Source organism: Panthera pardus, unplaced genomic scaffold (assembly GCF_024362965.1).
Source record: "Panthera pardus isolate Hobbes unplaced genomic scaffold, ASM2436296v1 HiC_scaffold_7, whole genome shotgun sequence".
NCBI lineage: Eukaryota > Metazoa > Chordata > Mammalia > Carnivora > Felidae > Panthera > Panthera pardus.
The window spans coordinates 4,813,546-4,834,144 of record NW_026527002.1 but is presented as its reverse complement, the minus strand read 5'-3'; the positions used below and the strand labels follow the sequence as shown (position 1 = coordinate 4,834,144).

General features: G+C 39.0%; 1 protein-coding gene across 9 annotated transcripts in view; it reads left to right on the top strand.

The window, feature by feature from the left end:
• ST18 (ST18 C2H2C-type zinc finger transcription factor) overlaps positions 1-20,599 on the top strand; it is a 255,635-nt gene that overhangs the window by 171,119 nt on the left and 63,917 nt on the right. For 7 of the 9 annotated variants that reach the window (XM_019428928.2, XM_019428929.2, XM_019428931.2 and 4 more), the window contains 2 exons: positions 9,046-9,132; positions 15,768-15,967. In XM_019428928.2, the coding sequence (XP_019284473.1) occupies positions 9,046-9,132; positions 15,768-15,967 (287 nt within the window). The remainder of the gene's footprint in view (positions 1-9,045; positions 9,133-15,767; positions 15,968-20,599) is intronic. The other 2 variants (XM_019428933.2, XM_053896554.1) reach the window with 1 other exon arrangement.

Sequence of the window (20,599 nt, the reverse complement as noted above, 5' to 3'; positions counted from 1 at the left end):
AATGAACTATTTATATATTGCATGGCTAAGCTGTTGCTGTACGTTAACTAAACTGTTTAGTCAATCTATAGGCAATTAAAAGAAATTTGGTGGTGCACACATTATTTACCTGAGGTACATCATTTGCCTGTGGCTATAAGTCGCAGGAAATGTATATTTTATGTTACACCATATTCCAAAGTTTGGTGTATTGTGTTTTACTGAACGGTTGAATAGTTCTTTCTATAAAATTCTTGGGTTCGTGTGAGGATTGAATTATTTGTAAAAAGGCATGATTGTTGTGCATTCTTGAAGAGCAGAGTTTGGAACCGATTGGTTCATGACATCATGGTCGCTTGGTCAGTCTTTACGGGGACCGACTAGGATTTCTTGACTTACCTGCTACTGTCAGCTTACCTCCCGTCTCTTTCTGCCATGTTGCAAAAGCACATCCTCAGTGGTGAAGGGAACTAGAAGCAAAAGTTCACAGAGGTCAGTGAACTTCTGTTCCAAGAAGGTGGGCTAGCCACGTCGCGTGCACATTCAGCGAGTAGCTTTTTGGTGCGTCTCCTGGAGGAAGGCAGTTCCCTCGATTCGTGTTTGAACTGCTGTCATTTTTATATGCTTCCATCTGGGTGGAGTTGAAGTGTTCACCAGCACGGAGAAGCGACAGGAGGGCTTTAGGGAGATTCAAGAGTAGGTTTTTATTACTATTATTGTTGCAGTGTGGCTTTGAATGGCTTGACTATTTTATGAAAAAAACTGTTGTGGATGTTAGAAAATTAATCTATCATTCGTAAAACTTAATCTCAATTAAATGAGGCAAAAGGCATCTATTAGCTCTGGCCTTATGGGGAAAAACCTTCCTCCCTCTTGTAAACCTGATATTATCAAATAACCTTGCCCGTGGAATCAGTGTTCCATGACGGCAAACCAACCATCGGTAAATAGCAACAGCTTAGATGCTGAATTTATGACATGAGTAGTAGGAGAAGCTTAAATTATAGGTTTACTGTTGGGCACACTCTAGCTTGACATAGCTCCGTAAACATGAGCATGGCCACAAGTTTCCAAGACAGAGCTGAGAGCCGGCTCATGAATTGCAGGCACTGTCCTCAAAGAATGAACAATATCGCTATAGTCTTCCTTGTGTAAAAGTAGATTTGCCATTTACAGTAGCCTTTAGGTTCTGTCGGGAATCACGAGACCCATTTCAAATGAAGATGGGATTTTCACTTTCCCACAGGGTCCTGCCTCCTGAGTTGCTAAAAGTGCAGTCAAGTAGCTATTGTAGACTATGGGTATCCATACCTCAGAGTGTTGGGGTGCAGAGTTTCAGGAAAGAAAGTGACGCTTCTTAAAAAAAAAAAAACCTGCAGAGAAAATATAACATTGCATCAGATGTAGCATCACATCCGGGCTAAAAATTCCTGCACATTTGCCTATATTCTTACCAGCAGTGATTTAGGCATTTAGGGTAATCTGTTCACTGTGAAAAATACAGTGGAAAAATATTGAAGACCCAATTTTCTAGTACATAACATTAAGATTCCATTTTCTTTCTTGCTTTTTTTTGTTCTTTTTAGTGAGGCTCTTAGACTTCAATAGGTAGTGTTTTAGATCACTAAAAGGAAGTTTGTCTGTTGAAACACAGGGACAGGCGAGTCGATCCTGTCTACCTCTTCTCTGAACTACTGTCTCATATATTTGCTGTGTCACTCATTTCAAACATAATTATAAATTCTCTCCTGTCAGTTATTTTTGTCTCATGTGTTTCCTTTCTCCCCGGAGTTAATGAGTTCTTAATGGAGATCATGTTTCACACTTTTGCATATTTTATTCTGCTGAGCTAATAACAAGCTTCTTGAAAAAGTCACTGAAATATGCCAATTTTTTCAAATTTTAACATTAAATATATAACGAGACTCACCACGAATGGCTATCCCAATGGAGTGATGTGAAAAACATATGTCAAAACAATACACTATGTTGTCAAAGAAACTAACATGGTTTTTACTATCAGTCTTCCAAATAGAAAGCATCAATGTTTCTTGGTTTTCTAAGTGAGTAATAATGAATTGTGCCTTCATCTTCTTGCCTCGAACGGAGCCAAGAGCAAAGCTACATACTGCAGCCAAGACCATAAATTCTCTCAGAACAAGAATTGCAAGAGAGACCGTATCCAGTTCTGTAGGTCAGGGGTGAGCTGCACACCTACCAGGGCTTTCAGCCTAGCAGGTGCCTGCCTGCAGCCCCCAGGGCTAATCTCATCAGTCCTTACCCAACATTAGACCCCCTGAGAAGCAGACCGAGACATGAATGTGCCACACAATGTTTTGTGTTTGTTTTCGGTGGGCGGGGAGGCATGTTCTTGGGAACAGCACCCGTCAGAAGAAAGGGCGGCAGGATTGCACATGGGAAGATGAATTGCAGTTCGGTTGCAACAGAAGCCTCGGCCATTTCTACTGAGAGCTCTGAGATTGCTCTTCAGAGTTCGTCCTTCCTTAAGGCCAGGGTGAATGCGGGCTGCCCCTGTGGGGATGTATTTGGAGTTACAAGTTCTCTCAGGGCACTTCTCTTGGATTCAGCTAAGAGCCATTAGAGTCCAGCACTCTCTCTAGGCGGGGGAAATGAGCACCTTAATCCTGAATTGGAGCGAGGGTAAGGGCATATCATGGCAACCACTACAGTCTACGTGCCACACTTCAGATCCACCTGCTTCACATATCAAGCTTAATTTCTATTTACTCGTCTAGTCATTCCCTTCATCCTTGTCAAGTACATCTGCTTATCTAGATGGCTTACTTGGTGGCCTGACTCAGACCTTCCTCCTTAAGGGATCTGAGCCCCTGGTCAGCATAACATTCAGATTCTCTGTGTGCTGCACATGTTGATTTGTTGCCAGGTTCGGCTAGGAAAAACCAGGAGACACCTCAGTGAATCACTTGGGCACTAAATGTATTCTTCTCTGTTGTGAAAATGTAACAGCTACCTCACTTCTCCCAATGATCAGAGTCAGTTACTCTTTCCAGGATGATGACTCTTCTTTGCCTGCTGATATCCCAGTGCAAGAAGCCCAAGTGACTGAGAGGCATTTGGGGCTTAAAATTTAACAGGACTTTTACTATGTTCCCTGATGTAAGCATTCTCCTTTTGGGGACCGAGATCATCAGACCCACAGAGTCTAGATTTGGGGTAAGGGATATATAAGTCCCTCAAGTTGGCCGCTGGAAGTCACGGTACACCGAGCCACTCCTAATCTACCTCATAGCTCTTGGACCCATATATTCAAACTATCAAGGACATAACACTATGCAATAATCATTAAAACTGCATATTGCCAGGGGCACCTGTGTGGCTCAGTCAGTTAGGTGGCTGACTCTTGATTTCATGATCTGACTGTTTGTGAGTTTGAGCCCTGTGTTGGGCTCTGCACCGACAGTGCAGATTCTCTCTCTCCTGCCCTTGCTGCCCCCCCCCAAAATAAATAAACAAACATTTTTAAAAAGTGCATATTTCCAGTGGACAGGCTTACCCTGGCCTGGTGCTCCCCCCTGGCCCTAAACCTAGTGGGTGTTGTACCATGACCCAGTGCTTGTACACAGGCCACACAGGGGACATCCCTTGAATGCCTGGCTTTGTGTGAGGGTTTGTGTTTCTCAGTGTCAAGAGGCTGAAACATTGTAGAGATAATTCTTGGCAGGCTACCATATTCAAGGCCCTGAACAGACAGGCAGACACTCCCTCAGTCTTCCTACAACCACCCCTTGAAGCCTGGGAAAGGTAGCTGTTCACCTAATACATAGAAATAAACACAGAGTCAAGCAAAATGAAGAAACAGAAGACTATGCTCCAAACAAAAGAACAAGATAATATCCCAGAAAAACAAAACAAACAAAGCCACAACACACACACACACACACACACACACACACACACACAACCTTTAATGGAAGATAAGTAATTTACCTAATAAAGAATTCAAAGTATTGCTCATTAAGATGCTCACTAATCTTAGGAGAATAGATGGACACAGAGAGAACTTCAACAGAGTAATAGAAGCTATAAGAAAGAACCAAACTGAAGCCACAGACTGAAGAATACAATAACTGAACTGAAAAATACGCTAGAGGGGTTCAACAGCAGACTAGGTGAAACAGAAGAAAGGATCAGCGACCTGGAAGACATGGCAGTGGAACTCACCCAAACAGAGCAACAAAGAGAAAAAAGAATTTTAAAAGGTGAAAATAAGGGACTTCTGGGACAACATCTGTTAGAAAAGCATTCACTTATACGGTTATCAAAAGGAGAGAGAAAAAAGAAATATTTGAAGAAATTATTTGAAGAATATTTGAACATTATTTGAAGAAATAATGGCTGAAAACATCCCTAACCTGGGGAAGGAAACAGACAGATCCAGCAACTCCACAGAATTTCAAATAAGATGAATCCAGGGATCCACCTCAAGATACATCATAATTAAAGTGTCAAAGATTAAAGACAAAATCTTAAAACAGCAAGAGAAAAACAACTTGTTATGTACAAAGAAACCCATAAAACTATGAGCAGATTTTTCACCGGAAACTTTGTAGTCCAGGAAGAGGTATCATGATATGTTAGCAATGCTGAAAACAAAAACTTGCAACCAAGGATATTATACTTGTAAGGTTATCATTCAAAATTGAACGAGAGATACAGTGTTGTCCAGACAAGTGAAAACCAAAGTAGTTCATCACCATTAAACTTGCCATACAAGAAATGTTAAACGGACTTATTTAAGCTGAAAGAAAAGGTACTAATTAGTAACAAGAAAATGTATGGAAGTAAAAGCTCACTGGTAAAGGTAAATATATAGTTAATTCAGTAATTACTTATAAAGCTACTATGAAAGTTAAAAGACGAGTGGTAAAAAAAAAGTAACTATAAATGTAAAAATTAAGAAATAGACAAAATAAAAAGATGAAATGTGACATCAAAAATACAAAATGTGGGAGTGGGGAATAAAAATGTAGTTTTAGAATGTGTTCAAACTTTTCTTGCTATTGACTTAAAATAGACCAGTATATACAGGCTGATATATGCAAGCATCATGGTAACCACAAAGCAAAAACCTATAGTAGATAAACAAAAAATAATGAGACTGCAATCTAAAAATAACACCAAAGAAAGGAATCAAACCACAATGGAAGAAAGCAAGAGAAAAAGAAAGAAACAGACAGAAACTACAAAAACAGCCGGAAAACAATGAACAAAATGGCAGTAAGTACCTACCTATCTATAATTACTTTTAATGTCAATGGATAAATACTCCAATCAAAAGACAAAGAGTGGCCGAATGGATAAAAAACAAGACCCATCTCTTCGCTGCCTACAAGAGACTTACCTCAGATGTAAGAAAACACCCAGACTGAAAGTGAAGTGTTGGAAAAAGATGTTTTATGCAGATGGAAACCAAGAAAAAAAAGTTGGGGTAGCTATACTTATTTCAGACAAAATAGACTTAAAAACAAAGACTGTAATAAAAGATAAGCAGGGGATGCAGCAAGAAAATGTAACATTTATAAATGTTTATACATCATGCATAGGAGCACCTAAATATGCAAATCAAATATTAACAGACCTAAAAAGAGAAATCAATGACAATACAATAGTAGTAGGGGACTTTACCACCCTACTTACATCAATAGAGATAGGTCATCCAGACAGAAAATCAAGAAGGAAACACTGACACATTAGACCAGATAGATTAAACAGAACATTCCATCCAACAGCAGCAGAATACACATTCTTATCAAGTGCACATGGAATATTCTTCAGCATTGATCATATGTTAGGCCACAGAATAAGTCCACATAAATTTAAGAAGATGGAAATCATATCAAGCATCTTTTCAAACCACAATGGTGTGAAACTGAAAATCAATCGTGGAAAATAAACTGGGAAAAATCACAAATATGTGGAGATTAAACAACATGCTACTAAATAACCAAAGGTTCAATGAAGAAATCAAAGGAGAAATAAAAAAAATACCTAGACAAATGAAAATGAAAATACATCATACCAAAATATATGGGATGAAGCAAAGGCAGTTTTAAGATGGAAATTCATTGCAATCCAAGCCTACATCAAGAAACAAGAAAAATCTTAAGTAAACAATTTAACTTTACACTCAAAATCTCAAATAAACTAACTTTACAGCAAAAGGAATGAGAAAAAGAGGAAACAAATGAAGCCCAAAGTCAAAGAAAAGAAGGAAGGAAATAATAAAGATCAGAGCAGAAATAAATGGAATAGACAGCAAAAAGATGATAGAAAATATCATTGAAACTAAGAGCTGGTTCTTTGAAAAGATAAACAAAATTAATAATCTCCTAGCTAGACTTAATAAGAAAAAAAGAGAGGGCTCAAATAAGTAATGTCAGAGGTGAAAGAAGGGAAGTTACAACTGATACCAAAGAAATAAAGGATCGTAAGAGACTGCTATGAACGATAATATGCCAACAAATGACAACCTAGAAGAAATGGATAAATTTTTAGAAACATAAAATCTTCCAAGACTGATTAATGAAGAAATAGAAAATTTGAATAGACCAATTTTCAGGGATATGGAAGCAGTAATCTAAACCTCCCAACAAAACAAAAGTCCAATCCCAGATGACTTCACTGGCGAGTTCTACCAAATATTCAAAGAAGATTCAATAGTTATTCTTCCCAAATTTTTCAAAATGTTGAAGAGGAGGGAGTATTTCCAAACTCATTTCACAAGGTCAGCATCACCTGGCTACAAAAAAGCAGAAAAGGATGCACAAAAAAGAAAATTACAGGCAAATATCCATGATAAACACAGATGCAAAAATCCTCAACAAATATTAGCAAACTGAATTCAACAATACAGGAAAAAGATTGTGTACTGTGATCAAGTGGACTATATTTCTGGGATGCAAGGATGGCTTATCATCCACAAATAAATCAGTGTGACACACTATGTTAACAAAATGAGGGGTAAAAAATGTTATGATCATTTCAATCAATGCATAAAAAGCATTGAAAAAATTTAACATCCATTAATGCTAAAAATGCTCAACAAAGCAGGCACAGGAGGAATGTACTTCAAACAATAAAGGCCATATATAACAAGTACACAACTAACATCATACTCAATGGTGAAAAACTGAGAACATTTCCTTTAAGATCAGGAACAGGGCAAGATGTCTACTCTCAACACTTTTATTTAATATAGTGGTGGAGGTCTTAGCCACAGCAATCAAACAAGAGAAATAAATAAAAAGCATCCAAATTGATAAGGAAGAAGTTAAACTGTCACTATTTTCAGATGACATGATACTATACATAGAAGACTTTTCTAAAGCCTTCACCAAAAAACTTAGAACCAATAAACAAATTCAGTGAAGTTGCAGGGTACAAAATCAACATACAAAAATCTGTTGTGTTTTTATACACTAACAACAAACTATCAGAAAGAAATTTAAAAAACATCCTTACAATTGTATTAAAAAGTATGTAGGAATAAATTTAACCAAGGAGGTGGTACATCTGTCCTCTAAAACTACAAGACATTGATGAAATAACTTGAGGAAGACACAAATAAATGGAAAGATATTCCATGCTCATGAATTGAAAGAATTAATATTGTTAAAATGTCCATATAACCCAAAGCACTCTACAGATTCAGAGTAATCCCTATCAAAATGCTAATGACATTTTCCCCACAGAAATAGAAAAAAAAATCCTAAAATTTATATGAAACCACAAAAGATTCTGAATAGCCAAAGCAATCTTGATAAAGAAGAATAAAGGTGGAGGCATCACACTCCCTGATTTCAAACTATATTACAATGCTGTAATAAAACAGTATGGTATTGGCATAAAAATAGAAACATTCATCAATGGGACAGAATGGAAAGATCATAAATAACCCCCCCACACACCCACACACACACATATATATATATGGTGAGTTAATTTATGACAGAGGAGGCAATAATATGCCATGGAAAAAGATCAGTCTCTTCAACACATAGTGTTGGGCAAACTGGACAGCTACATGCAAAAGAATGAAAGTGGACCACTATCTAATACCATACACACTAATTTAAAATGGATTAAAGATTTGGATATATGACCAGTACCCACCAAACTCCTAGAAGAAAACATAGGCAGTAAGATCCTTGGCATTTCTCTTGGTGATATTTTTTGGATCTGACTCCAAAGCCAATGGCAACGAGAAGAAAATAAACAAATAGCACTACATCAAACTAAAAAGCTTCTGTACAGTGGAGGAAATCCTTAGGAAAACATAAAGGCAACATCTTCAATGGAAGAAGATATTTGCAAATCATATATCTGCTCAGGGATTAATATCCAAGATATATCAAGATCTACAACTCAATAACAACAACAAAACACAAACCATCTGATTAAAAATGGGCAGAGATCTGAATAGACATTTTTCCAAAGATATGTAGTTTGTCAACAGACATATGAAAATATGTTCAACATCACTCATCATCAGTAAAATAAAATCAGAATCATATTGAGATATCATCTTATACCCGCCAGGATGGCTGTTATCAAAAAGACACAAAATAACAAGGCTGGTGAGGATGTGGAGAAAAGTGAAGGTTTGTGTACTCTTGGGAATATAAATTCGTGGAGCCCCTATGGAAAACAGAAAGGAGATTTCTCAAAAAAGAATAATTTCAAAAAACCTGTCATATATTCCAACAATTCCACTTCTGGGTACTTATTTGAAGAAAACAAAAAAAATTATTTGAAAAGATATATGCACCTCTATATTCATTGCAACATTATTCACAGTAGCTCAGATATGGAAACAAAGTGTCTGTCAGTGAATGAATGGATAAAGATGTCACACACACACACACACACACACACACACACACACACACACTGGAATACTACTCAGCCATAAAAAAGAATAAAATCTTGTATTTGTAACAACATGGATGGACTTTGAGGGTATTATGCTTAAGTGAAATAAGTCAGATGAAGAAAAACAAATGCCATATGATTTCATCTTGGCAGGGTATCACCTCCAAAGGTAGCATCTCAGCTATGCCTTCAAGAAGCCATTGTATCACTCCATCAGGCCAGCAATTTCTGCGATGTGTGGTAAGTAATAATAACATGTATCCAATTATTTTGTTCCCATAGTCATCTTCCTAACAGGATCCTGTGGTCCAATGAGATGTATGAAAATTTCTTGTGTGGAACAAACATTCCGTAAGCCCTCAGAGAGTGGTGCTATGAGGCTCTGAAGGCAAGAAAAACAAGTCCATTTCCAAAATATGTGTCAATTCCAGTCAAGTTAAATTGCTGCCCCTTCCAGAATGAAAAGGGCCCACTGGCTGGTTGGTCTTCTCAAAGGATGGTGTCATACTGGGCACATGCCATTTATTTCTTTTGCTGACACACAGGACATTGGGCTGTGAGAGTAGCTAATTCAGTCTTGGTGGGAATCCATGTTTTCGGTATATTCAATGCCTCCTCCCCTGCCCCTGAATCTACTTCATTAATGACTCCATTGCAACAGCATCTGAAAGCTAAAGAAAGAGCCTGGCTGATGTCTGACAAGGCCATGTCTGGGTGGTGGTTTAATGCTCATTCCCTGGTATGTGCTATATGGTGGGTGTCATCGCATAAGACAAAGGCCTTCAAATTTCATCCTAACTTTCATAACTGCATTCACATGCCTTTTCCTCAGACCTTCTTGTCCCTGATTTTCCAGCTAAACCATTCATCTCTGTCCCTGCCTGACTAACTAAACTATTCGCTTTGCCTATGGGCACCTATATTTCCTTTCCTTGGCAACTTTTCTCTTCATGGAAAGTGGAGGGCCAGCTGCATCCCTGCCCTGTCCTGTAGCTCTGCCCACTGGGAAGTTTCTTCTCTCTGTCCTTTCAGAGCCACCCTTACATGATGACCTGCGGCCTGTTTTCCAATTGCCCTCAGATGCTGAGCCAACTCATTTATAAATCAAGTTCATCCTTTTTCTCCCTTTGTGTCTGATATTCAAGACCCCTATGTGTGGCTCATCTGTGGCTGTTGAGGGTGAGGTACTGCCACCATAGTGGTGGATGTTATGGAATCTGATCGCTGATCTTGCTTGTTTCCTCTAGACTTGCCTCAGCCTAATGGTGGGCCTTCCATGACTTCTATGCCTGCTTGACATCATGACTTGGTAGATCTAACAGAAACTAGTTGACGATGGCCATCTCTGGCTTCAAGTTTAGGGATTCTATCTCTGCCAGTGCTGTTTTTTGAGAATTTCTAATTCTTTGCTGCAATGTTGTGGCCCTCCTCCAGAGACCTGTGGATCTATGTTGTGATTCTTCCATTAGGTTGTCATTTTCTTATTTATTTGCAAGAAATATTTACATATTCTGTATGTAAAGTTTTTTTTTTTTTAAGTAAAGATGAATTGCAAATACCTTCTCCCATTCAATGGATTGCTTTTTCTACTCTCTTCTTAGTCTTTTAAATCCATAATTCTTCTGGGATTGTTTGCTGTATATGATACAACGTAGAAGTCAAGACATTTTTTTTCAGATAGATATCGAGTTGACTCAGTGCCATTCACTGAGGAAACAACCCTTTTCTCAACAATACCTTTGTCAAAAATTGACCATATATGTGTGAACCTATTGCTGAACCCCGTGGATAGAATATCTGTTGTGTTACATTGGTCTATTTGTTTATGCTTGCACCACAACACCCTATGTCAAGTACTAGAGATTTATGATAAATTTTGACATTTAAAACTGTTAAGTCTTTCAACTTTGTTGCTTTCTTCAAGATGGTGTATGTTGTTCTTAGTTCTTTTCATTTTCATAGAAATTTTACAATTAACTTGTTAATTTCTATTTTTTAAGTTTATTTATTTGTGTATTTATTTATTTAGAGAGATAACAATTGTGAGCAGGGGAGGGGCAGAGAGAGAGGGAGAGAGAATCCTAAGCAGGCTCCATACTGTGAACGCAGAGCTCCATGCGGGGCTCGATCTCACAAACCATGACATCATGACCTGAGCCGTGACCAAGAGTTGGATGTTTAACCCACTGGGCCACTCAGGTGCCCCTTAACTTGTTACTTTCTAAAAAAAAAATTACTCTTGGGACTTTGAGATTTCATTGAATCTAATAGATAAATTTGGGGAGAATTGAAATCTTCCAACACTGAGTTTTTAATTTCATGCACATCTTATATTTCTCTGTTTAGTTCTTTAGTTTTCTTTAAATGTTGTTTTGTGTAAGTTTTATGCATCTTTTTTTAGATTTATCCCTAAGTATTTTATATTTCTATGCATTATAAATGGTTTCATTTTTTAACTTTTTTTCTAATTAATTTTTTTTTTTTTTGAGGGAGAGGTAGAGAGTGGGGGAGAAGGGAAGAGGGAGAAAGAATCTTAAGCAGGCTACACGCTCAGCACAGAGCCTGATGTGGGGCTTGATCCCACGACCCTGGATCATGACCTGAGCTGAGACACTCAACCAACTGAGCCCCCAGACCCTCCCTCTAATTTTTTATTGATGGTTTATAGAAGCTCAAATAATTTGTAATGACTTCATTAAATTTGCTTTCTTATTTTGATATTTTATCTGTAGATTCATTTGGATTTTCCTTAAATAAAAGGATGTCTCTGAAAATAATAATTTAATTTTTTTCCTTTTTCAATCATCATACTGTTGTTTTTTTCTGAATCATCCTTAATTCAAATTTATACTCCTTGGTTCCTTTCCACAAGTCTGTGGTGTTCTTCCTAGTTAAAAGAAATCCACAGGAATACCTATTATGAATATTCCATAGAAATGGAACCTATAAATAATTTCCATAGGCTCAGGGATTCATAACTTTCATTGATTTTTGTATTTTATTTTTTGAGGGGAGTGTACTCAGAATAGATCTATTACTGAACCTGCATTTTTTAATTTGTTACATGTCTCCTTGTAACTTGCATTGAGAATTTATGACTGGAAAATAAGCTGGAAAACTGTAGAACCCACTGTTTATTGGACAGATTTTAGGAATTCACAGTTTTCTAATTTGTTGTACTCTTCTTTGAAATCTGAAAGATCAATGGATGTGACTTCTAAACATACTTCCAGCCCTGAGTCTATCATTAAAGTTATCTAATTGTTGTTTTTCTCAATCATTGTTTTGAATGAAATTTCAGCCGTATGTTGTCATCAAAGGGAATGCCATTTCAAATTAGACTCTGAGTTTCTAAATGGAAGCATTTCTCAAATATGTAACCAAAAATTTCTCCCAAGTAAACATACAGATCTTTTAAAGATATTTTAATAAGGTCAAAACCACAGATATGAAAATGTGATGTTGAAAGGTATTTGGTGCATTGATAAAGTTCCCTCGAGGACTGTGGATGTTTAAAGCAACAGTTTGATTGAATAGAACAATAAATGCAGGGCTGAGTGTATTTTTTCTCTTTCTTTCTCATCTACTAGAAAAATATAGATAATAGAGCTCATTTATTTCCTTAACATTTCAGAGCTCCGCAGATGGGAAAACACAACCCAGTGGAAATTATTTCTGGCAACCTTGAGAAGATATGTTAGCATTTTGTGGCATTTCTTTCAGTGACATGTAAAGCATGGCTTTCCCTCATTGCAGTGTCACAGTGAAGTGTCACAATAAAGCCAAAATAGTGTGCCCTCAGGGAAAACTAGGGAAAGGGACCATTTTCCATGCACACACAAAGGGTAATATTTGTTATAAAGCCTTTCATTTTAGCTCCAAATGCTGCCTGGGCCATGGCTACTTTGCAATGGAGAAATGCACAGAATGTGAGATTTAAAGCAAATGTTATGTATAAATCTCATGTAATTTATGTAAATATAAATAATATGTAAAAAATTAGAATGCATTTACGGACATACAAGCATGCATAAATCTATGCAGTATGCTAGGGAGAGAGTTTGTGATGTCGCATTGTGACAGCATCAGTCTCATGTTGATGGAGTCCAAGGAGCACTGAGCAGGGAGTCAGAACAGTTCTATCTTAACCTATTTTAGTCAGTAACAGCACAGATGTTATCTTCTCTATCCACCACATGTGATATAGAAATTATTATCCCTATTCGAGGGATAAGGAATTTGATGTTCCAAAAAATACAATTATTTTTTCCAGGTTACACAGATAATATTCTTTAAGGAACTTCCTACACACTATCAAACACAATCATTTATTTTAAGCTAAATTTGTACTTTCAGTAAAACCTTACATAGCCCCTTCATCCTTGCACAGTTAGTATTTGGACCTAAACACTGAACTTGAGTTTTATTACCATTAAATGTCATCTCATTAGGTTCACCCTACAACTCCAGACTATGGACACTTTGGGGATCTTAATTACATTTTGCAACATGATTTTCATTGCTGCAACTCAGTACTATCTCCAGATCTGACGAGCGTCCTACATACCTGCATCTAAATCATTGGGCAAAGTCCTGTGATAGCTTCCTTCCAGTTAGAGACGTGGCTGGTTGACTCAGGTATAACTTCACCCAGTTGCCAAATGCATATGGAAATTAGCAACTTCATTGTTTTAATCTGGCAACACATAGGAGAAAACCCAGCAGCCTGGGATTCAAATATCAGCCACACCATTGACCAGATATGTGATTTTGAGAACGATACTTGTCTTTATAAGTCAATTTGGATAACAGTGTTAATGACACAAAGTTTGTAAGGATTGTCCAAGTAATAGATGGTCAGCCTCATTCATCAACCATCAAAGAAAGAAATGACAGTTTCCTCATCAACCAGTTAGTAAACCAGCCCCGCCACCCAGGTCTTATTGATCAGTGTTTCCTGCCACTGACAAATCTTTGTTTTGATAAACTTTCTTGGCCTTTTCCCTGGCACAGATGGTATGCTTAAAGTGGTTTTTAGAATCCGCTTTCTTTCCCTGCTTTAATACCTGAATGACATTTGCCAGGAGCAAATTTCTATTTCATTTTCTATGCATCTTCCTGGTTTGAGATAATAGTTTAGTGGTCTGGTATATTTTCTGAGCATCTTTAATGGAAGTTCACTCGACTCAGGACACTTTAACTCATTTGGGGAAGTTCTTGAACTCTCCTCCCATACCTAGGAAACGTACCCATTTTGCTAAGTTTCTCTGTCCCCCTTCCTTCCCAGGTCAGTCTCCTTGACGAAGCAAACTCGTGTAAGGGTAGTTCTGCTTCTTTTTGCACATTCCCATTACCTCCCCACGTTGTAGACTTTTCCTTGAGAAACCAGCAGATTTAGGCCATGTAGGTTTCCACTTTCTGCAGTCTCCATATGAATGCTATATATCCACCACCATATAAAGGCAGGTTTTTGCTACCATAGTCATCTGATTATATTCCCTCTTGCTCCATCATCTGTACAGGGTCGCTTTAAATTTGGGCTCATCAGGGAGATTTTGCAAAGGGAAATTAGTTTATTTGGGAAGGTCACTGTTCTCTTCTGGAGGATAATTTTCAATCATCCACTTTTTAATCTTTTTTTTTTTTTTGAAAGATTTCTAACCCTCTCGGATTATCTCTCTTTCTATATTCCTTTTTTCCTGGAAGGAATAGCCTTTTTTTTCTCCCTCTGAAGTTTTTTAAATCTACTGTTCTAAGTTCAAGAATTCAGGTACAGCTATAATCAAATAATTTTTGTGAACGGGGCCACTGTCTTTGCATTGATGCTCCTAAGAGAACAATTCAAGTCCTTTATCTACTTGATAATATTACTGAGTATTCAGTAATTTTTTTGTGATGGAGTAAGTAATATCTTATTACTCTAAGATTCTCTGTTCTGGATCTTTGCTTCTAAAGCTTTGTGCTTTTCTTCAAAGAGCATTTCATAAATATCTCTCACAGACTCACTGTGGGCTAAACCCTCTGGTCTTCCTGGATCTTGCCAAGAGAATGTTTGTCTTAACTTCAGCACATAGAGTGATCTGCATTAATTCTGAGTGAGCTATAGGTAGGAAATCTGTTTTGAAAGGGCCGCCCTCAGGAGCATTTCCAAATAAAGTCATACGAGGACAAGAATAGGGATAAACTGTTGTCCATTTTTGTGAAATCCAATCTTATGTCTCCTCCTTTTATTTGTTTGTTCTGTGTGCCAAATGGGTGAAAATCAAAAGGCAGAGTGCCAGGTAGCATCTTTCCACCTTTTTTTATTTTTTCATTTTTTTATTTGTGACTGGAGATGGGTTGACAGAGTGTTCCTAGCTTACCCCTCCCTTTATGCTTTTTCCTTTCAGGTCAAAGCTCAGGATGTGGCATCTCAAGTTTGGTGCACAACTGCGGGAGAGATAAGCAGTTTGGGTAGCAAACAGCTATTCGAAAAACCTTGTGGTTTATCCATACTGGACACGTTTTGTGTGTGTGTGTGTCTGGTGGTATATTTTTCACATTAGCTGTTTCTTAGGATTAGCAAACCAGTGCAAATCTTGTTCCATCCCTCCCTGGGTATTTAATGTAGTGCCAAGCAAAGCACAGATTAACATATGCTTACTCAGGATTAAGGATGATTTTTTTTTTTTTTAAACTCTTCTGATAGGCAGTAAAATAGAATCCACACAGTTCAGTAGAGTCAATGGATGGGCTGTTTTCATTAGTGCCAACAACTAACCCTAAACCTTTGGTCCCAGGCGTCCACAGGCTTTGGGTTGCACTTCATGGAAATCAGATGGCAAGTAGCAGTAAAGTCTTTTCTCCATGTTCTTAATTTGCCTCAATCACTACAGTGCTGCGTACGATTGTTCCATGGCGAAGAAGAGGAGAGCTGCAGAGCAGGCTTTGGGCGTCCCAGTCAACAAGAGAAAATCCCTGCTAATGAAGCCCCGACACTACAGCCCAAACGTGGACTGCAGAGAAGAATGTGACGACAGGACCGAGGCGGAGGAGGAAGATGGCCTCCCGGAAGCCAGCGATCACACCGCCTCAGGTAACGAGCAGGAGTGGCCCAAACTTTGTCTACTCCCTGGCACCAAAGACCCAGTCTTAACTTATGTAGAACATAGTCTGTGTGGCTGTAAAGGCAGATTCCCGTTTGGAAGCAAAAGCAAACCTTGCTTTCACTCAGCATCCATTTACTGAGAGCCGATGTTTTTCAGTCAGTAACTGTGGAGAGTCTAAATACAAGCCACGGAGAGTCCTTGCCCCGAGTCCATTTTCAAAAGTATAGAATTGGACTGTGCCTCTTTTTGAAGAAAATAAAAGATACTAAGCCTTAAAGAGAACCTCGACCCCCTAATAGGATGGATGTCTATCCCTGAAAGAACCCTTAAAAATAAAAGGGCAGACATATTTAAGCTTAAGGTATCTAAGATAGGACATATATAAATAAAGCATTTACTTCTTTTGTTTTATAAACATGCAGAGTATTATTTAGCCACTACCCCCCCCCCCAAATATATTTGGTAATAACACAGACTAATTCCGGTGGCCTGTGACCGTAATATTTTTACCATTCTAAAAATAAGTACTTACAGCAATGGACTTAGCAGAAGGGACCTAAAGTTGGCCGTCCAGGGTCTCCTTCAGTGGGAAAATGTATCACTGTGCCCATTAGTTCAGAAATAAATAATTTTCATTTATCTTTAGGCATGCATTATATTTCGTGAATTTGACTCTTCACTCACTCACGACATGCTGTTTGCATGCTAAGTGATATGTAGTTACTATTTTGAAATTTTGGGATGTGTTTCTCCCCAGTTCACAGTTGCTTCTATTCGGCCCATGGCACTCACAGCACCTCCAGGAGTCGGACCACCACCAACCACTTTATGCATGAGGCTGAAATCGAAGGACACACAACATATCTCAAAAATCTATGAAAAAAAATAAATGGAAATCTAAAGCTTGACTGGTTAGAAAATGAAATGAGGTGTACATATATTCTACGAAATACGTCTTTTCCGAATGGGACTTTTTAAGGAATCAAAATGCACTCAATAAGATGTTATTTGAAAAGAAGTATGTATTATACAAGCCAAAGGCAGTGAGTTCTTAGATCATAAATATCTGTTATTGAAAGAGTCATAGTAATAGTGATAGGTATTACTAGAAAAGATGTAAAAGCGTACTGACTGAATGAACACAAATGTCAGGTCACAACCATCAGATCTTCGGTAATTTGGGCTTGTGAGTAGTTTGAGATTTTGCAGTTAAAACAAAGTTGTATTCTGATTTGACAGTGTTTAAGTAAATGTCCCGGCTTTTCTGTAGTTAGCATATGGCTTACAGCCTCATCGGTCATCTGTAAATTACAATCATCCTTGACTATTTGTTTCCTTGAGCTGGTCAGTTTTTCGTTGATTTATGAAAATTGCGGGGTGAATCCGGTATTAGGGAAGGTCCTTGGATCGATGTGGTTAGACTTGAGGCATAATTCATCTGGCTGACATTAATTCACCGAGTATTTTTTTAAATGGGCATCTTTTCCACCAACCCATTCTTGTAAGTACCATGAGGACAGGACTGGTCTGCCCACTGACTTCCTGCCTTTCACGTCAGTCACATGATTATCATAGATGCGTAATACCAGCCAAGAAGATGTACTGTCAGAATGTTCTCAGTGAAACATTCAGTTACAAGCATTGATGGACATCTATTTGCAGGTTCCCAAATGTTATCTATTTTTATATTTAGCACTCGAAGCACTACTAGTAATGAATATGCTGAAATTATAGTGGTGGTGGCCATTATTTTTGCATTCTTAATATATTCCAGGCACATAAATTACATCACTTAATCTACCCAACAATGACATGAGGTACGCATGATTATGGTCATGATTTTACAGATGAGATCACTGAAGACCAAAGAGATTTAATGCTTAAGGTAATGCAGCTCATAGGTGTTGAAAAGAAGATAATTAGGACACAACTGAAGGATAAGCAAAATAATTATTTCCCAGCTAACCGTGCTCCATAATCCAATTCTCCCATGCTCTGACTACCTCCAGAAAGTAGACAGGGCAGCATTTTACAACATCAAATCACAAAGTCACATTTCCAGAAATGACAGGTCACAGATGCTCCTATCCTGGCTGAAAGAGCAAAACCCTCCGTTGGCTTCAGTCTATGAGCCCGTCACCCCCTCTCGCCAGAAGGAAAGAGAGCTGAGTTAGGGCGCAAGTCAACATCGGGGCTTTCCACCTGTCCTCTCCTTTACTCCGGGTACCCCAAGGTCTTTACCTGTCCAGGGGTGTGCCCAATTGTGTCTTCAGCAGGCAGTTCAGATGACAAAGAGAGGGAGCAGGGCTCAGGAAGGCTAAGGTCCTAAGCTTGAATTCATTTAATGGCACAACTGCGTCTCCTACCCCCAACTGGCTATCTCTCAAAGAGCTGCAGGTGGACATTAGTGGTGATAGAAGAGATTGTGGAAAACCCATACAGATGCAGCTTCTTCACTGGGGCAAAGGGAAGACAAGTTTGCGAAGTACTACCAGGAGGTAGGTAGGGCAAGCGCGTGCTTCCCCAGTGCAGACGAGGAAAGGAAGGTCACCTGGAAGTGACATTAGCCAAATGTGTGGAGTCCCTCCTCAGGTTTTTTTATTTAATTTTTTAATGTTTATTTATTCTCGAGAGATAGAGACAGAGCACAAGCAGGGGAGAGGCAGAGAGAAAGGGAGACACAGAATGGGAAGCAGGCTCCAGGCTCTGAGCTGTCAGCACAGAGCCCGACGCGGGGCTCGAACCCCCGGATTGCGAGATCATAACCTGAGCCGCAGTCTGACGCGTAACCGACTGAGCCACCCAGGCGCCCCCCTCTCCTCAGTTTCTAAGCACGCACTGGTGACTCAGGGAAATCTGTCACAACTGTAAGAGCTCTAGGGGCTGGGATGATCGTTTTAACACATCTTACCTCTCAAAAAATTGCAAATAATGAATAAACCACCCCGATTTTAGAACTTTGAAGGATAAATTCATTTTTCTAGGGCTTTTGTTCCCAGCAGAATTTACATATGCAAGAGACCTGGAAAACTAATTTGTCTATAGAAGCAACGTTGATAGTTCCAGAAACAGAACTAAAATCCAATTATAATAAAATCCACTTATATTAAAGGAGTCAAGCTCCAAACTTGGGATTTTCAGATGACTTTTTAAAATTGTTTTGATGTAGAACAGTGGACACGAAATGTGAGAATCCATTAACATAGACTTTCTAGGATGACCAGACATCTCAGAGTAGAGACTTTGATTTAAAGCAAATAAACAAATGTGAACCTTTACATATTGGGCAAAAACATTTATTTTTTTTTACCCTAAGTTGCAGAAGGTGTCCTCCAAGCTCCATCCCCTCCTCCCTACTCCACACTTTGAAATGCTCTCAGGGGGAGGGAGGGGTGTCCTAGGTAATCACCCAAGGCTCTGACTGCCCCCAGGAATGTACCTTAGGAATTTTCTGAGCTATGCTGCTGTGGTGCTGAGAAAGCCGAGGTGTGGTTCCTTGTTAATTTTTGTCGTGTGGTTGTTGTTGATTCATCTTTACATATTTTATTTATAATTTTATAATTCAGGAGCCATTCTTCCTTACTGCAAGTCAGCTGACAATCTTGTTTTAGTATCTTCCTGTAAATTCACTCTTGCAAGCATCCAAACTTGGGAAAATAATAGGCTATTAGTATGCTGAACAGTTTCTCCTAAGGGTCGCTGTGTTTTGCAAGCATCACCCGTGGCATATGCACTTCCTGGGCTGTGGGATGTGTTGCAGAGGGATGGGCATGGAGTTCGGAAGCACGTGGCTCTGGGTCTGGATCTGGAAGCCCCCAAACCACAACCCTGCCGCCACTGGTTAGCTGTGTAATCTTGAGCAAGTCCGTAGCTCCTGAGAAATAGTTTCCCTTCTGCAAAATGGAATAGACCTTTCTTGTCCTTGTTGTAAAGATTAAATGCAATAAAGCACCGAACACCATGCCAGGAACATCAGTTTATTGTCCTAGGATGTCATTGGATCATCCTCATTTATAAGAACAGGACTCAGAACGCAGAAAGGCACTGCCGGGCCAGCCGTCTGGCCCCAGTCTCTGGACCTCAAACCCATAGCGGTTTTCCATCCGCATTGTGCATTGTGCATTGAAACTCCAGTTTCTTTTTTTTTTAATTCTTTAAAAATATTTTTATTATTTTTGAGACAGAGAGAGACAGGGCATGAGCAGGGGAGGGGCAGAGAGAGAAGGAGACACAGAATCCGAAGCAGGCTCCAGGCTCTGAGCCGTCAGCACAGAGCCCGATGTGGGGCTCGAACTCACGAACCGTGAGATCATGACCTGGGCCAAAGTCGGACACTTAACCGACTGAGCCACCCAGGCACCTCTTGAAATCCAGTTTCTGAAGGCAGTTGGTGGGAAGTTCCATAGTATGTGTGGTGTCGGTGAGGAACTGGCTGAGTTCCCTTCACACTGGACCGTGTGCCCTTTCTCAGACGTCGGATTCACTACTTATTCTTATTTTTCTTAATTGTTGTTTAAAGTTTATTTATTTTGAGAGAGACAGAGCACATGTGGGGGAGGAGCAGAGAGAGAGGCAGAGAGAGAGGGAGAGAGAGAGAATCCCGAGCAGGCTCTGCAGTG